At 36.5% G+C, this 18163-nt stretch overlaps 1 protein-coding gene across 5 annotated transcripts in view; it reads left to right on the top strand.

Annotated features, from left to right (window-relative positions):
- NBEA (neurobeachin) overlaps nt 1–18163 on the top strand; it is a 769899-nt gene that overhangs the window by 742283 nt on the left and 9453 nt on the right. For all 5 annotated transcript variants that reach the window (XM_027877685.1, XM_027877686.1, XM_027877684.1 and 2 more), the window contains 3 exons: nt 1103–1174; nt 4507–4662; nt 9883–10053. In XM_027877685.1, the coding sequence (XP_027733486.1) occupies nt 1103–1174; nt 4507–4662; nt 9883–10053 (399 nt within the window). The remainder of the gene's footprint in view (nt 1–1102; nt 1175–4506; nt 4663–9882; nt 10054–18163) is intronic.

Genomic DNA, 18163 nt, shown 5'->3' with positions numbered 1-18163 from the left:
AGCTAGTTAGTGTTATGTGTCTGAGGCCAGATTTGAACTCAGGTCCTCCTGACTACAGGGCCAGTGCCCTATCCACTGTGCCACCTAGCTGCCCCTGGTTTCATTCTTAAAAGGCATGTTGCTATTTGGCATTAAATTCAGGTTCAGTATATGTACTCCTTCCAGATTCTCATGGATAAAGTCTGTCTTACTCAATAAATGGGAGAAGAGTTTAAATCACCATCCCTATTCACTCCATTGCTGCCTTCCAGGAGAATTCAGACTAGAACTAGAAGGACCTTGGTTCAGTTACCCCTCTGACACATACTGGCTGTGTGACTAGCCAAATTACTCCATCTCTCCGTACTCTGAACATCTAAGACTGTAAGTTGCAGAAAAGATACCAACCTGCATTGGTAGAGAGAATTTCCTCATTCAAGAGTTGCCAGTACCAATGAAATCACAAGTCCATTTACTATTCCTACCCTCAAATCAATATGCTTCTGAATTCTCACTGTCAAGTTTTTGGAATTTGAGCAACTCCCTACCAAAAGAATGGACTTTTTTAGTATGTGGAGAATGAGGGGATTGAAGCTATCTGTACATCCAAAATGAAAGAGAGAATTTAAGGCAAATCCCTGGCTGGTTGAGACCCAAAACACTTTCAGCTAAATTATACTTGAGCCAAAATTATAAATATCTTAGTTTTCCATGTCATTTAACATGTGCAGTCATACTTTTTAAAGCATGGAACCATGTATTTTCACTACATAAGTATGAAAATTATAACTATTTTCTCAGCATTTGTGTTAGAAAATTTTTTTAAACTTTTTTTACAGGTAACTTTTTTTTTTTTTACAGATAACCCTCAAAGGCTATCTGTAAAAACAGTATAGTTTACTACTCTAATGATATAACATACATAAAACACTCTGGAAAGCACTACATAAATGTTATTAGTCTTATCCTTAGAGGTAGTAAAATAATTTTGTCCGAAGAGGGTATATATGTGTGTGTATGTAAATATATGTATGTGTATATTATGTACATGTAGTACATAATCTTAAAAGACTATTAATGGGTAAAAATCATTTTATAATTTTATTTATTCTTTTATCTTTAGGCCTCAGGGGAGCCCCAGGATACTCCTTGGATCAAGCCCATCATCTTCCCATTGAAATGGATCCTTTAATTGGTATGTAAAAGATGGACGTATGGTAAAGGTTTAAAAACATTTCTAAGGACATTAAATCTCCAAATTTTATATGGTCAGATTTTACACAGAGCTAAATAGTAATTTTTATTATAATAAAATAAAAATTACAACTCTTCCTATATATTTGTACAAATGATAAGGCATTAAATCCATCTGGGCCTCATTCTTCTCATCTATAAAATGGAGCGGTGGGATGAAATTATTTCTAAAGTCCCTTCTAGCTCTAAATCTGTGCTCTGTGATTCTTCACTCTAAAATCTAGAGAGAACCTGGGTGACTAGAAGGTGCCCTAAATTAGACTGTGCCCTAAATAGAAATAGAGAGGTTAGGAAGAAGGAAAGGTTTAGTGGAGAGATTTGGAGATAATGAGCTCCTTTCTTAACATTTTGAGATTGAGAAGTCTATGAGACATCCAGGAGAGGTGAACCAGCATGAGCTGGTAATATATAACTTGAGTTCAAGAGAGAAATTAAGGTTAGATGGAGATTTAGAAGTTATCAGGGCAGAGATCATACTTGAACCCTTGAGAGCTTTTGAAATCTCTAGAGAAAAATGTGGAGAAAAAGAGGAGAAGGCCCCTGACAGAGCCTTCGGCAAACATCCACACTAAGGAAGAAGGAGATGGATGATGATCCAGAAAGGAAGACTAAGGAGTTTTCAAAGAAGTAGGAAAAGACTTGAAAAAGTAGGAAAAGACATGAAAGGCAGGAGATAAAAAAGTGTCCAGTACTGGGTGGTCAGTAAAATAAAAAGCTGGTGAGAGATCAAAAGAGATAAGGCCCAGAGAAGACTTTGGAATATAGTCATTGAAATCATTTCTAATTTTGAAGAGAGCAATTTCATTAAAGAGGTAGGATATAAAGCCTTATTTCAGTGAGTTGAGAAGTGATTGAAAGTTGAGGAATTGGAGGCAGCGAATCTAAAGGACATTTTAGAAGTTTGACTGAACAGAAGAGATATAAGATGATAGCTTGCCTTGAAAATGCTCAGTGGGGCTAAAACAAAGATTTTAATAACAAAGGTTTCCATGTCCCTAACTTCAGTATATTCGGTTATTCACAATATAAATTGATTTGAGTTGTGGGGAAGAGTAATTGCTTGTGGGAAAGAAAGTTGTGGGGGGAGGTTGTTTCTTTTTGGCATTTCACCCATATAAAGAGCTCTGTCTCCAACGAAAAAGTTCTCTCTCAATCAGCAGAAGCTCTACAGCTTTTTGTCTTAGGTGCCTGAAGCACTGCCTGGAATCACAACAATCATGTATGTGTCAGCCCCAGGAAGGATATGAGCCTAAGTCATCTTGACTACTATCCGCTACTCCACACTTCCTCTCCTAGAAATTGAACAGAAGACTTTAATAGTGATAAAAACAAGCTTTCAGTTGATCTCATCATGTAAAGCATTGTAAAGGCAATTTGAAAAAAAAATCAACAACCTGAAAATTATGTGAATTATATATACTCTAGTGCTTTTGTAGTACACTTAGCAAGCATCAGTTCAGGCCTTTACATAAGAAAATGGCACTCCTGGCCCACCATTAATAAGGAATGCACTTTGAATTGTTTTTCTAGTAGTTATGATGGATTTGCGTTAACATTCTCTCACTGGACCCAAATCTCATGTATTTATAAGATGATCAGTCAGTGCTGGGGTCAGTATATGGTCATGGAATTAATCAGACCTAACTGACCCACATAAAGACCTAAGTGACCCACAAAGTATGGTTGTTCTTTTTTAACACTACCCAGAAAATACCTACTTGTATCAATATTCATGTTGCTTAGAGGCCAAGGGGTTGAAAGAGAAAGTGCACAGGAGGCAAAAAGCCTAAAATACAGGCTCATCTTTGCTACTTAACTAGCTGTGTGACCGAAGGGAAGTCATTTAATCTCAGTGAGCCTCCATTTCTCTACAACCTGTAGAGGTACTGTACTACTCTACAATTAGTAGTAATACTAATATTATTTGCCCTGGCCTGCTTCAATGACTGTTGGTATTGAAAATCAAATGAGATGCTTTATGTAAACTGTGAAGCATACTAAATGCAAATTATTATTATTGTCTCATTATTAGATCTACTCTGGTCTTTAAGGCTAAAAATGAGATAGTATGTAAGCATTTCAGTAGTTACTTGACAACTTTTCACAAAATCATACTCAGAAGAAAGCCTTAGTGTTAAGACCAAGGATATTTTAGGGTACTCTGGCATAGTTTGGGATCTAGAAGTCATTGCCATTGTAACTGTTAAACAATCACAGGAGAATGTGTGATAGAAAAATTAAAATTTCCAATAAATACCAATTATTCAAGGAATAATTATTTTCTGCTGTTGCCTATCCTTGGATTATTTCACTATTCACCATTTTAATAGCTATTTTTAAAGTTAGAGTATCTGAAAAAAGCATTTAGATTTAATGGGTGCTAAGGTAGAATGGAGATCTTAAACATGTGCATACAGAAGGCTCTATTTTCTGTTTAAGGATTCAACACAGTTATATATCCTGAAGAGTGGAGAAGTACAGGGGACAGACAAGCAAAAAGACAGACACTAGGGAAGTCATACTTTCTCTGGGCTCCTTTATTCAGATTTAATGCCAGTGCAGTACACTGATATTCTCTATTCTTCTTCCCCATTCCTTTTTATTTTTTCCATTTCTCACTCAAGCCCATTCTGGAAAGACCTTCTGTTGGTTGACAATCAAGGTTTTAAAAGCTACTGACCTAAAACTCCCTGTGGGACTGTGCCCAGAAAACAGATTTTTTTTTTTACTAAATATCTATTTCATATAAACATCAAATTCAGTTAGAAAATATTTAAATATATTTTTATTAAATTAAATTTTATTAAATATGAGATATTTAAATATATTTTAATTATGTAAATATGACCAGATATAGTATTTACTTATTAACAATTACCTCTTAATGGTTTTGTTTTGTTTTTTACTGAATTTTTTTGACCTTGTACATATCTATAAAACGTGTTCAACTTTTTACTTTTATTGTGTTTTAAATATGTTTTCCTTAATTTCTTATATTTTTAAGAGTACTTAAATTACTGATGTATGTTTTAAGATATGTGAAGTAGTTTTATAATAATTGCCACCACTAGGAAAACAGTTTATTTTCATTAAAGAGAAACCTCAAGATCTTATGTTTCTGACAGAGTATCAATACTTTTAAGTGTTCATATTTTAAAATATGCAACAAATTCACAGTTCATTAAAATTTAAACATAGGCATTTTCTTCCATAATTTCATAGGGGAATTATAAGAGTAATTTACTTACTAACTTTGTTTGCATTTATTTACAGCAAATAACTCTGGTGTGAACAAACGACAGATCACCGACCTTGTGGATCAGAGTATACAAATCAATGCTCATTGTTTTGTTGTCACAGCAGATAATCGCTACATTCTTATTTGTGGATTCTGGGATAAGAGTTTTAGAGTTTATTCTACTGAAACAGGTAAAGTCCTTCACACTCTGACTCTGGCCTACCTTTCAATCAATCAATGAATAAACATTTATTGAGCACCTATTATGTGCCACACCCTGTGTTAAGCTCTGGGGACACAAAAGGAGGCAAAAAAAAAAAACCAAAAACCAGTCCTGTCCTCCAGGAGCTTACAATCTAATGGGAGAGACAACTTACAAACAAATGTATACAAAGCAAGCTATATACAGGATAAACAGGAGATAATTTAACTGAGGCAAGGCACTGAAATAAAGAGGGATTGGTGGAGGCTTCTAGTAAAAGAAAGGATTTTAGTTGGAACTTTAAAGAAAGTTAGAGCAGTCTGTAGTCAGAGTGGAGGAGGGAGAGCATTCCAAGCATGGGAGACAGCCAGGGGAAAAAAAAAAGCCCTGGAGCTGAGAAATTAAGTGTCTTGTTTGTGAAACAGCCACAAGGCCATTGTCACTAGATTGAAGAGCATGTGGCAGGGAACCAGCTGCAAGAAGACTGGAAATGTAGGAGAGGCCTAGGTTATGAAGAGCTTTGAATGCCAAACAGAACATTTTGTATTTGCTCCTTGAGGCAATAGGGAGCCACTGGAGTTCATTGAATAGGGGGGTGACGTGATATAAACCTGTGTTTCAGGAAAATCACTTTAGTGGCTGAATGGAGGATGGACTGGAGTGAGGAGAGACCTGAGGCAGGCAGACCCACCAGCAGGCTATTGCAGTGGTCCAGGTGTGAAGTGATGAGGGCTTGCACTACAGAATGGTGGCAGTGTCAGAGGAGAGAAGGGGGCATATTCAAGAGATGCTGCAAAGGTGAAATCAACAGGCCTTCGAAACAGCTTGGATATGGGGAGTGAGAGATAGTGATGAGTCTATGAAGAGACTAGAAGGGTGATATAGCCCTCTACAGTGTTACGAAAGAGAAGAGGATTTTGAGGAAAAATGATGCATTCTGTTTTGGACATAGTGAGTTTAAGGTGTCTTCTACACATCCAGTTCAAGATATCCAAAAGGCAATTGGAAATGCAACAGGAGAGAGATTGGGGCAGGAAAGGTAGATTTGAGAATCATCAGCATGGGGGCAGCTAGGTGATGCAGTGGATAGAGCACCGGCCCTGGAGTCAGGAGGACCTGAGTCCAAATCTGGCCTCAGACCCTTGACACTTAACTAGCTGTGTGACCTTGGACAAGTCACTTAACCCCATTGCCTACCAAAAAAAAAAAGGAGAGAGAGAGAGAGAATTATCAGCATGGAGATAGTAATTAAATCCATGGAGATTAATGAGCTCACCAAGTGAAGTAGAATAGAGGGTCCAGGACAGAATCCCTAGGGACACCAGCAGTTTCCCAGTTATTGGGCCTGATATGGAGGAAGAGCCAACCAAGGAGAGAGAGAAGGAGTGATCAAATAGGTAGGAGGAGAACCAGGAGAGACTGGTATCATAAGTGATCAACAGTATCAGGAGCTGCAGAGAGGTCAGGAAGAATGAGGATTGAGAAAAGGTCATTGGATTTGGCAACTGAGAGATCGTTGGTAACTTTCCAGGGTTATTGCTCGTTACTTCCCTCACATTGTCTTCAGCCAAATTGACCGATTTACTGTTCACCATCCATGACGTGCCATCTTCTGTTTCTGTTTACTTTCATAGGCTGTTTCCCATACCCCAGGCTCTCCTTCAATTCCATATCATAGAATTCCCAACTTCCTTCAAAACTCTGCTCAAGGGCCATCTCCTGTGGAAGGCCTGTCCTAATCCCCTAGCTATTAGTTAGTACCCTCCTGCACCAAATTAATTTATTATATACTCTCTATGTATTTTGCATTTGCTTTTCAGTGTACATATTGTGTACCATCAACAGAACATAAGCTAATCCTTTAGGGCAGAGATTGCTTCATTTTTGTCCTTGTAGCTGTGTAACATCTATATACAAGAGAGAACAAATTTCCACAAATTTTTTATTGACAGAATTCAAAATATAATAATTGAATACAGTTTTTTGTAATACAGGTCTGCTAATGAGAAGAATGGAATTCTTGGGGTAACATATTATTTAGTTGGGGTTCAAATTTAGGATTCTTTTTATTCAGAATTGATTGCAGATGTTGCTGACCTATAAGATTTTGCATATTTTATCTTTGAAAAAAATGTTTTACATAGATAAGTATTGCCAAATACTAATATCAGTCCATGAGTCTATGATTTTCATTGAGCATATTGATCATTTGTAAGGCATTTTCAGAATTCTATTAGACTCTTCTCTTGATATTTGCCTGTTAATATGTCATTATGTTATACATTAATTCTTCCAACTGAGGGTTAAGTGGAAGCTCCTCAATTTCACAGTTAAATGGATTTTGAAATATGGGAAATTCTTTTGTACTTGAGGTCTGAAAAACACTACTGGAACTGTAGGTTGAGCTTAGAAAATTTATCTGTCACAACTACGTGTGGGAATGGAGATCTTGCTTCTTGTTTTTAACTTATGGCAGCATGGAAAGTGTATGTATAAATCAGGTTGATATTACTTGTGATTGAAACAACATTAGTTGTCATTGAATTGACTTTACTGCAGTATAAGTTTCACATATAAGCACTATTTTGCCTTGTGATTTTAGGTTGAATTCATTAAGAAACATTATCAAGTCTGCAGCAAAAGCTAATGTCCAGAGTCATCCATTGTTCAGTAATAATGCTTGAGTGAGGTTCTTCTCATTCAGAAAAATTTCAGCCTGAGCTCAAAAAATCATAATAATGGGTATACCCTGGTAATAAATGAATGGCGTGTGTGTTGTGGTACAGAAAAATCACATGACACTTGAAACTCTGTCAAGTTAAAATTGCATCACTGAAATTTGTAGTGTGTCAGGCAGCAGTGTGAAGAGTACCACACAATGATCTCTGTCATAATCAGTCAAGTTGGCTGTTCTTATGCAACAGCAGCAATAGACAATAAATAAATGAATGCACATGAGTATGTTCTAACAAAATTTTATTTATGGATGCTGAAATTTGAATTTCATGTAATTTTCACGTCACAAAAAAACTCCTTAGATTTTTTAAAACCATTTGAAAATGTAAAAATTACTCTTAGCTCATGAGCTCACAAAAAACAAGCAGCAGGTCAGATTTGACCCATGGACCATAGTTTGTTAACCCTTGTCTTAGAACCAGAGGGCAAAGTGGAAATCGAAAGAATCCACTGGTCTCTTCCTGAAAGAAATCCCAAAGTGAAAAAACCCGAAGAACATAATAGTCAAAATCCAGAGATTCCAGGTCAAAGAAAAGTACTGCAAGCAACCAGAAAGAAAGAATTCAAGTATCACGGAGATACAATCAGATTCGCACATGATTTAACAGCCACCATTATAAAGAAGCAGAAAACTTGGAACACGATATTCCAAGAGGCAAAAGCTACATAGGCTTAGAGCCAAGAATAACTTAGCCAGAAATACTGAGTATAATGCTACAGGGGGATAAGTGGGCTTTTCATGAAATACAGGCCTTCCAAACATTTATGATAAAAAGACCAGAACTGCATAAAAATTTTGAAATTCAACCACAGGAGTGAAGAAACACATTAAAAAGTAAATACAAATGAACAATCATAAGGGGCTAAACAGGATTAAACTTACATTCTAATAAGAGGGTTGATACATGTGTCCCCTCTGAACCCAAATATCATCAGAGTCAAAGAAGGAAGGAGTCTAATTAGACAAGGCCTAGGACAAGAATGGAAGAAAGAGGAATGCACTAATGGGGGGGGGGGGGAGGAAAGGTTAAGGAAAATTATCTCTCATATCTAGGGTGTACAAGTAAGTATCTATACAGACAAGGAGGGAGGGAGTGGGAGGAACAGGTAACATTTGAACCTCACTATCATCTGAACTGGTCGGAGGAGAAAAGAACACATACATATACACAGAGACAGAGTTGGTACAGCAATATATTTCACTCAAAAAGGAAAAAAAGGAAAGGGGAACAGAAAGAAGAAAGGATTTATTGAGTACCTATTATGTACTGGACACTGTGCTAAATGCTTTACAAATATTACCTCATTTGATCCTCACAATAATCCAAGGATGTAGGTGCTATTTTTATCCCCATTTTACAGATGAGGTAACTGACAGAAGTTACATGACTTCACCAAGGTCACACAGTTAGTACATGTCTGAGGTCATATTTGAACTAGGGTCTTCCTGACTCCAGGCCCAGTATTCGATGTACTATGGTACCACCTAGAGGGAGAATAGATTGAGAAGGGGATTGGTCCAAAGAAAAATAAATTCTAAATTAAGATGTACCAAAATCTTTGTAATTCTTTTTAAAATGGCAAAGAATGAAAATCTGAGGAGATTACCTCGAATTCAGGAATGGCTGAACAAGTTATAACATATGAATGTGATGGAATACTATTGTTTTGTAAGAAATTATGAAGGGGATGGTTTCAGAGAAATCCGGGAAGACTTTTATGAACTGATGCAAAGTAAAGTGAACAGAACTAGGAGAATAATTTATACAATGACAACAATATGGTAAAGACCAATAACTTTGAAAGAATGAGAAACTGATCAATGCACTATGATCAATGCACTGATAAACCACTATTCCAGAGGATTAATAATGAAACATGCTACCTCCTTTCTGACAGAGAGGTGAAGGACTCAAAGTACAGAATGAAACCTTTTTTTTTTTTTGGACACTACCCAGTGCAGAAATTTGCTTTGCTTGATCATACATGCTTATAACAAAGGTTTTGTTTTCCTTTTGGGTTTGGGGGCAGATTTTTCCTAATTGAGGAAAATATATAATTTATTTTAGAAAAGATAAAATTGAATGACTAATTATGTCATCTTCCCCATTACGAACCCTGTTCTGAGCACCGATTAAGGAATTCAAAATCCATTGTACTGAGTCCTACTCCATCTTGTCCAGATGGACTTAATGAACCACAGAACTCCCTGAGGCTAGCCAGTCCCAAACTCCAGAAAGAAAAGTACTTATATTATTATATTATTTAAACATGCTATTTCCTGAAATCCAGGAGTTGACTATGACTTTTCAGAAATAAGCACACATCCCTATCTAGAACTGGGCTGATATGTATATTTATTGATCTCTAGTCTTCTTTCCATTAGTCCTTCTTTATAATACAATCAAAATATGCATGATTTTATTTTTTAAAAGTAGCAAATACAAATGAACTTGTTATGTTTTGATTACAGGGAAGTTAACTCAGATTGTATTTGGCCATTGGGATGTAGTCACTTGTCTGGCCAGATCTGAATCCTACATAGGAGGAGATTGCTACATTGTATCTGGATCTCGAGATGCTACCCTCCTACTCTGGTACTGGAGTGGAAGACATCATATCATAGGAGATAACCCTAATAGCAGTAAGTACTTGTATATAAATTGTCTTATTAGAGAATTAGCTTTCACATATCCTGCCCCCTGATATTCCAGCTAGCTATCCTATTCATTTTAATAATGTTTACATTATTTTGAAAATTACTCCTAGCTGAATCTAATGAATTTCTAAGTATTTCTTTTTAAATAAACAACCAACTGGTACAATTAATTTAAAGCAGTTAATGATTTTATTATCAAGCTACTATTTTTATCAAGGGTACCTTTCAACTCAGGCAAGTCAGAGCTAAAATATGCACATAGTAGTTAATATAAATAATAAAGAGTATAACCTATATTAGATTGTTTGCCTTCTCGGTGAGGGATGAGGGGAAAGCAGGTAAAGAATTTGAACTCAAAATTTTTGAAAACAAATTTTTTTTTCAGCCAAAGGCAAGGTTTATTAGACCATCCATCATGTTGGGTCGATTCTTAAGAAGTCTGAACATTAGTGAGCTATTAGCTAGATTTTAAGAATCTGAGCACCTTAATGGAGACAAGATGGACTGTATATACTGAAAGACTGTGAGAGGGATCAAGGAGAGGCCAAGTAGTTTGGGGTAACTGGAGGAGGGGTCTACGGAGGATCTGGATGGGAGTGGCCAGTAAACTGGGGTGAACAGAACTTCTGGGACCAGGACCACATGGCCAAGGGAGAATGGAGCCTAGCTACGATTAAGTGTGGGAAATGGCTGGGGGCCATAGGAGGTAAGACAGTGAAGGGCTGGCCACCCGTTTGATGGAATTTTAGCCTCAGGCAAACTCCAGAGATTTGGCTATGTGGGAAAGTTTGGGGGTTTTCCTTTCTGGGGTCCAGATCCCAACCCCATCATTCCCCCCTCAAACAAAGGGGACCCAAGTTCTTCTGGGGTAAGGGGTGAAGGTCTTGGCTTCTGAAACTGCTTCCTGCTGGCAAGGGGCCTAGAGCTGTCCCTGCCTCGAGGGGGTCCCAAAGAGGATTTTGACTAGAACAGAACACAGGCTGCATCCAGGGAACAATGTAGGGATATTGGCTAGTATCCACTGTTTGCTAGCAACTGTAGGTGAATGGATTGTAGTCTGGAAGACACAAATCTGACAGAAAAGACTGCAGGGTCCAGATATGACAGGGTAAAACATCCTTAGCTCTGTTTGGATTCAGATAATTCCGTTTTCCAACCATGCAGTATCAAATTCACCTCTTAGCCAACTCAGGAATAAGCCAGGTGGGTAACATTCCTTTTCAAAGGAACATAATGGGGAAACCGAGCCAAGAGGATCCCATCTGAGACTGGGGCTAAAATTGTCCTCTTAGCTGTTCCCGATGCTGACTTCCCACCAGTATCACATTGTCTCTGAGTAGCTTGTGGCATTTCTCTTAGATGGTGGATTATTGATTATCAATGGATTATTATGATCCATCAGATAACTCAAAATCCTATGAGCTTTTACCTCACACAGCAAGTTTCACTAATCACAGCTTAGGAAAAACTTTTCCAGGATTTACATCTCAAACTTAAATTTGTTCTGGTGTAAAAAGCCATTCATTAGAGATTTCTAATCACTTGCAAATTCTCAGCAAGCCATACATAACCCAAACAAGTTTTTGGCTAGTTTACACATTAAATCAATAACCAACAATAACCAAATTGTGAAAAGTTGCCTGACATAACTGATACAAAAAGTTCACCCATTTGAAACTTGAAACAAACCCATTACCAATCAGGTGACTTCAGTTTTGTTAAATTCATTTCCAAATTACTTTACACAGAGAATCAACATCTCATCATTAACAGTTAAAAACTACAACTTTAAAAAACCATGCTTACCCACATTTGGAGGCTAGCTTCATTACCTTGAGAAGGATGTGCTGAACCTGGGTAATGCTTCCTGGCAAACATTGCCCTAGGGCCTAAGGCCATTGCCGGGGGGGGGGGCGCTGTAGCTAGTGCCCCTCCCCCCTCCTTCCTTTCCCCAGGTGGGGAAGGGTGAAATCAAAGATGAGGGGGAAAGGGTGAAACTCTCTTCTCCTATGACAGGGGTTAACAGGTACCCTCTTGACTCAAGGGAAGGGAGTGACCAGGGTTGTAAGGAGGTGTTTCAAAACTCCTTAATGATCAATCACAAAACTTCCAGAATCTGCCAAGATATTTTCAGCTGTTCTAACTTTTCCCTGTAACTTCCATGAAGGTGGATTCAGGAGTGTAGAGGGAAGGGAGTAAGGAAGCCTCAGGGAATCAAAAAGCAGTTTTCCCTAATTCCCTAGTGCTGAGAGAATTGACATAATTGGGCATACACTTCCAGATAGGGCGTCCGTCCTTGTCCTCTATGCTGCGAAAGGCGTACCCAGGTCCATGGCCTCAAACCCACCCAGTGGACCAAGATACTGCCCAAAAAGTACCTCCAAACCTTGGTGCTTGGAGAGCAACCCCAACTGCTGAGCAAGAAAGGAGGTGGGGGAGGCTTATGTACCTTCCAGTCTCGGCTAGAGAAGAGCTTGGGGTCAGGCAATTTGGACCACCAAAATTTTGAGGTTTAGGGGTACTGGGACCCCAAAATCACAATACGCGGGTCCTGCCCAAAAGAATTTGACCCAAGCCTTCTTTCCGCCAAAGACAAGGTTTATTAGAACATCTGTCATATTGGGCAGACTCTTAAGAAGTCTGAACATTAGTGAGCTATTGGCTAGATTTTAAGAATCTGAACCTAAAAACAAGTTTTTAAACATTTTAACATGTAAAAACCGTATAAATAGTAAAGAACATTTGACTTTTGCCCTCCAAGGGTTGCGGGTACACAGCTTCAAAGATGTTGTTTTCCAAGTCCCAACTTAACTACCGAACACCAATTTATTTGAATATTTGTGACACAAAAGAGTGAATCCTAAAGGAATACAGATGTGTACCTCCTGCCCAGCTGCCAGCCAAAATATGGGCATAAAGTGATCTGTGTCTGGGCGGAGGAGGAGCACCATGTGCAAGGCCTTATGGGATTGCTTGATTAACCACAGCTGCTCCCCTGCCACCAGCTCAGTTGGCCTATATCAGACTTTGAAAGTAGATGAGAGAAAGAAAAAAAAAAGAAAGTAGATGAGATACACCCTCATAATCCTTCAAGAGCTCCCTTCATTTATGAAAAGCAGAGAGGATAGGCCTTTTAGCAGTGATAGTGAAGCAAGAAAAGAAGAAAATATGGGAGAGAGATAGCCAAAGAAAGAGACAGAGAGATATTTGGGGAAGATGCAACATAAAAATACTGCTAAATAAAAATGTTTCAAGATTTACCACTATTGATTCTGAAAATCACACACATACCCAGCCCTATAAGTGAATGGTTATCTGTCAAATATGTTGGAGGTTATATAATTTCTGAGGTTCTTATCTAAATAAAATTTGTGAAAACTATGATTTTATATGTATATACAGTACACACACACACACACACACGTTTTAGTGCAGTTTTGGGACAACCGATATGCCTGCGTGTGTATGTGTGTAGAGACCTACAGACATAAAGAAAAAGAAACAGTTATGCATATGTGAACTCTAGCTAAAGTAAAAATGAGATGTGAGGAGTGTGTGTGCAGAGAAATGAGAGAGAAAGGAGTGTATAATGTATTGATTCCCTACCTAGAATTGTGAATTACAATGTTACTATTGATTTGGACTATGTATAGTAGTAGTATGAAGATCACAAAACCTAACATCTTAACACCTTTGTATGTAATTTTTTTTAATCTTGTTGTTAAACAAGAGCTTTCTAAAAAGAAATTTTAACCCTTCATTTAGGGAGACTTCTAGATTTGACAACATGTTATTACATGTGACAGATGTCATTCTCAAGCAGACAGGTTCATAACCCCAAATTATCTCTATACATTTTCAGAAGTTTGCTTCATATTAGTATTAAATCTTGAAAAAAGTTCTATTAAGCAGTATTTCTCTATGTTGCATCATATATCTGTGTATGTGTATATATATATATATAAAACTATAGAATATAACTATATTTGTGTATGTGTTTTTATGTGTGTTATAGACATAGCTAACAACTAGAATTTATTAGTTTTTAAAAAGCAAAAAACATATGGAAAGTAGGTTAAATCCAATTAGGTAGTATCCTCGGAATTAAGCTAAAAAATGATACAAATGATATTTCAGAAAAGGATTAGCTTCTTAAAAGTTGTCATCTGGTAGCAGAGATAAGATATTGTGTATAATAGACTTCAAGAAGGTGAAGAATTCAAAGAAAAAATGTCAGATTATAGTAATTATCTAGGTTAGATGTTTTATTTTATAATGATCTTTTAACCAAAAGATAGTTAATTATTGACTTTAGCTTCTGTGCAGCCAATTAGCAAGAAAAGTTTTAAGAGATACTTATTCCATTAAAATTAGTAATGTTCATAAAGACCTTCAAATCCCCATCAGAAGATATGTAAATGCCATTAAGTTATTTTAATACATACATGTAAATATCTGAAAATGTAGTTTAAAGCATTAAAGATATTTACTAAAAGTGCAACTGTTTTAAATAAGTTACTCTTATAATGGTATATTACATATAGATATCTATCATTATGGCAGATCATCCAGATACCTTTTATATCTGTATATCATAGACTGTAGTTTCTAAGAATTTATTTTTCCTATTTAAATTCTGCAACTGTTTATGGATCTGTATCACATACCTAAGTCTGTCTCATTTCACTCAAACAGAAATCTCTCCTGAACTTTAATGTTATCATCATGTTTAACTTATGATTTTATTTTATGGTCTATAATGTAAGAAAACCATTTCACAGAATAACCAGGATTGAACAAGCAAATTTATAATTTAAGGAAAAATAGCCACTTAGAAAACTGCTTTTCCTGCTGGGAGGCAAATTATCTATTCATTTGAATATATATTGCCTGAATCATAAATTGTTGCCATCTAACATCTGATAGTCAACAAATATTTAAAGAACTTACACAACATATATAGCCATGCATCAGATCCATATTGAAGATTTTTTTAAAATTTGTATTTTCACAAACAACCATTTTAGCCATTAGGACAATCAAATCAAACTAAAATATGGATTAAATTAAGATATTGGTTTGTTCAAGCGTTTTAACTCTTGAATTTGCCTTTCTCATCCTACCAACTCATTGTTTAGATGGGTTTTCTGGTATAAATGCTTCTCTGCTATGAAAAGTTGTATCAAGAGATTTGTAATTCTGTCTTTTTCAAGGTATGAATCCTCAGGCAGAGATAGCATTCTAGCAAGCATCTCAGTGTTAAATCTATCTCTCCCTCTTCTCTGAAGATTTTCCCTCCACCTCCCATCCCCATTGCCTCCTCTGAACTGCATTTCCACCTGGACTAGCAAAGTCCTGTGGTGTTTATACAGACAAAGTAAATGTTTAAAACAAAGAAATGTAAATAACTTTCCCTGTGCCCAGAAGGAAAGGTCAAGGGGAGAAAAGGAGATACTGGATAATCTCCTTGGAAAGCTGTGTAGTACAATGGAAAATCCCTGATTTGTAGAATCAGAAGACATTGCTTCAAATCTCACCTCTGAGAATTACTACTTGTGTAGTCATAGGCAAGTAGTCATTAATTCTCCAGGGCTTCAGTTTACTAACTATAAAACAGGAAAAGGGGCAAGGGGGAAGGATCAACTGGATGGCCCCTGAGATGCCTTCTAGTACAAGATCTAGAATTCTAAGATTCTGTGATTGTTGATTCAAATACACGTAAGACCAGATCAACAATATACAATCTCTATATCAGTAAAACATCAAGCAAAGTTTAAAAAAAAAAAAAAGTTCTATTAGATCGAATAAATTGACTGCCTTCACAGTGATCTAGTCAGATGTGTTGGCGTAAACATAGTCACTGAACACAAAAAGCTTACAATTTAAGTTGTTTTTTTTTTAATGTGATGTTTTTTCCCTTTATTAATAACTCCATTAGGGCAAAACTCTGGACAAATTCACTTTTCCCCTGAACTTGGAGGATTTCTATGTAGATTTAGGATAGATGACCTATTTGCCAAACTGCAAGTCAGAGATTTGGGCATAACAAGTATTATGAAAGAAGGCGGGAAAAACCTAGCTATCTCTACCTTAATAGCTTTTGTTTTAACAGGATCTGTCAGGCTACCCTAGATTTCCATTAGCTAGCATAATTTGAGGCCTTAGTATGGAGATTAAATATTTCATCATGTGCCAAATAGGCAAACACTTAGGCAGCTAGGTGGTATAATGGCTAGGGCACTGGGCCTGGAGTCAGAAAGACCTTCAAATCCAGCGTCAGACACTTATTAGCTGTGTAACCCTAAGCAAGTCACTTAACTTCTCTCTGCCTTGGTTTCCTCAACTGTAAAATAGGGATAATAGCAGTACCTAGCTCACAAGGTTGTTGTGAAAATCAAATTAAATAATATTTGTAAAGCACTTAGCACAGAGCTTGGTATGTAATAGGCTCTATATAAATGCTTATTCCCCTTCATAGTATCCTTTATCATTGGCATTGTGAAATAATATTTTTAATTCCTTAACCCTGTGCACAAACCATGAGATTTCTAAAAAGTAAGCAAGGTTGGTTTTAGGTTTGCATTCTTTTATTCTTTATATTTTTTTAAAAATTGATAATTCTTTTTATGTCCTGGGGGAAAAAAACATCATTTTTGTACATCTATCTTGTAGGTGGAGAAACAGTCTGCCATCGTATCTTAAATCCTCTGGTGAATAATTCAGGCTTCTCAACTCAGAGGCTTTTAAATTGCCATTACCAGCTCTGCTAATCTTTCTTTAAATGATTTTTAAGAACTTACCATATTGACTCATCAGGATAATTTATAAACAAAGTAATGCAGATAGAATAGTTTCAGATCATAAAAGTAACAGCCAAAGATTACCTCAAATACATTACACTTTGATTGTGACTGTTTTATTTATATATTTTATGATCTCTTTATTGAGTGTCACTCTTTAAAATTTGTGATTTTAAGCACAGAAAATTATCTTGAAGGCTTAGAATACATACCTGACTAGATGATAGAATTGAAGAAAAGTGAGGGACAGATGCTTTCATCTGAAACAGACTTTTACACGAATTCAGAAACTAATTTGGAAGTGATAAAAATTAATTTGCACACTTTAATTGGAAACCGTCTCCTGCATGAAAGAAAGGAAAGGAGAGCAGGCAGCTCGTATGAAAAGCTGATTGAATTTTTTGTCAGGTAGGTATGTTGGACTTGGCCGTTTATCCTCTTGAGCCTCTCTTTGCAATATATTACATTCTACCTCTGACTGGTGTTTTTTAAAAAGGATCAATGCTATTTCTGTTGTATCCCTAGAGTCTGAAATCTTATTGATCTTGGGACTTGACATTTCTCATTATATACTGTAGCTTCCAAGAGGATAGTCACAAAAGATGCAGGTTAACATTGCTTCTTCTTGGTTGGACACTTAAAAAAAACACTAGAATTGAAAATCAAAACTCAATCTGCATTGACATCCTGAAGTATAATAAACTTTTAAAGTCGGAAGGGTTTTATTTACTTAAAATAAACTGAAGATGATATTCATAATATAAATGATTTTTAAATCATAGCAACAGATTTTGAGGGAAGGAAATTTATTGTCCTTGTCAAATGGAGAAGAGTGAACATTTGAGTATCTATAATCTACTTGGTGTTTTCCTTTTCCTATTCTTATTCAAGGAAGTACTTTCATTCCTGTGCTTTTCAAACTATAAAATTCGAAGCCTACATGAAAATCAGAAAACTTTAGTCCATACTTTTTCTTAACTCCCATTGTTTACTTTTCAATACTAACCACTGCCCCTCAAACCTATTACCCACTACTAAACATTTACAAAGCCTTGTTTCTCCTTTTCTTTCCATCTTACCTTCTCCAATGAAGCTTGTCCTAATTAATGCCCAAGCCCACTTTCTCAACTGACCAAGGAATATTTTTAAAATGCACAAAAAGTGGTATGCAAATCTGGTTTTTCCTAGAGTACTGAAGCTTCTCAGAGAAGGGTCATTTACAATACCATGTATATTCTAACTTCTATTGGCTTTGTAGGGGCTTAATCACGTCAAGTGATATTTTCACACAAAAA

This window comes from Vombatus ursinus, unplaced genomic scaffold (assembly GCF_900497805.2).
Source record: "Vombatus ursinus unplaced genomic scaffold, bare-nosed wombat genome assembly UNPS02014813.1, whole genome shotgun sequence".
Classification (NCBI taxonomy): Eukaryota; Metazoa; Chordata; class Mammalia; order Diprotodontia; family Vombatidae; genus Vombatus; species Vombatus ursinus.
Note: the sequence above shows the minus strand (reverse complement) of the source record. Positions and strands in the feature narration are given on the sequence as shown.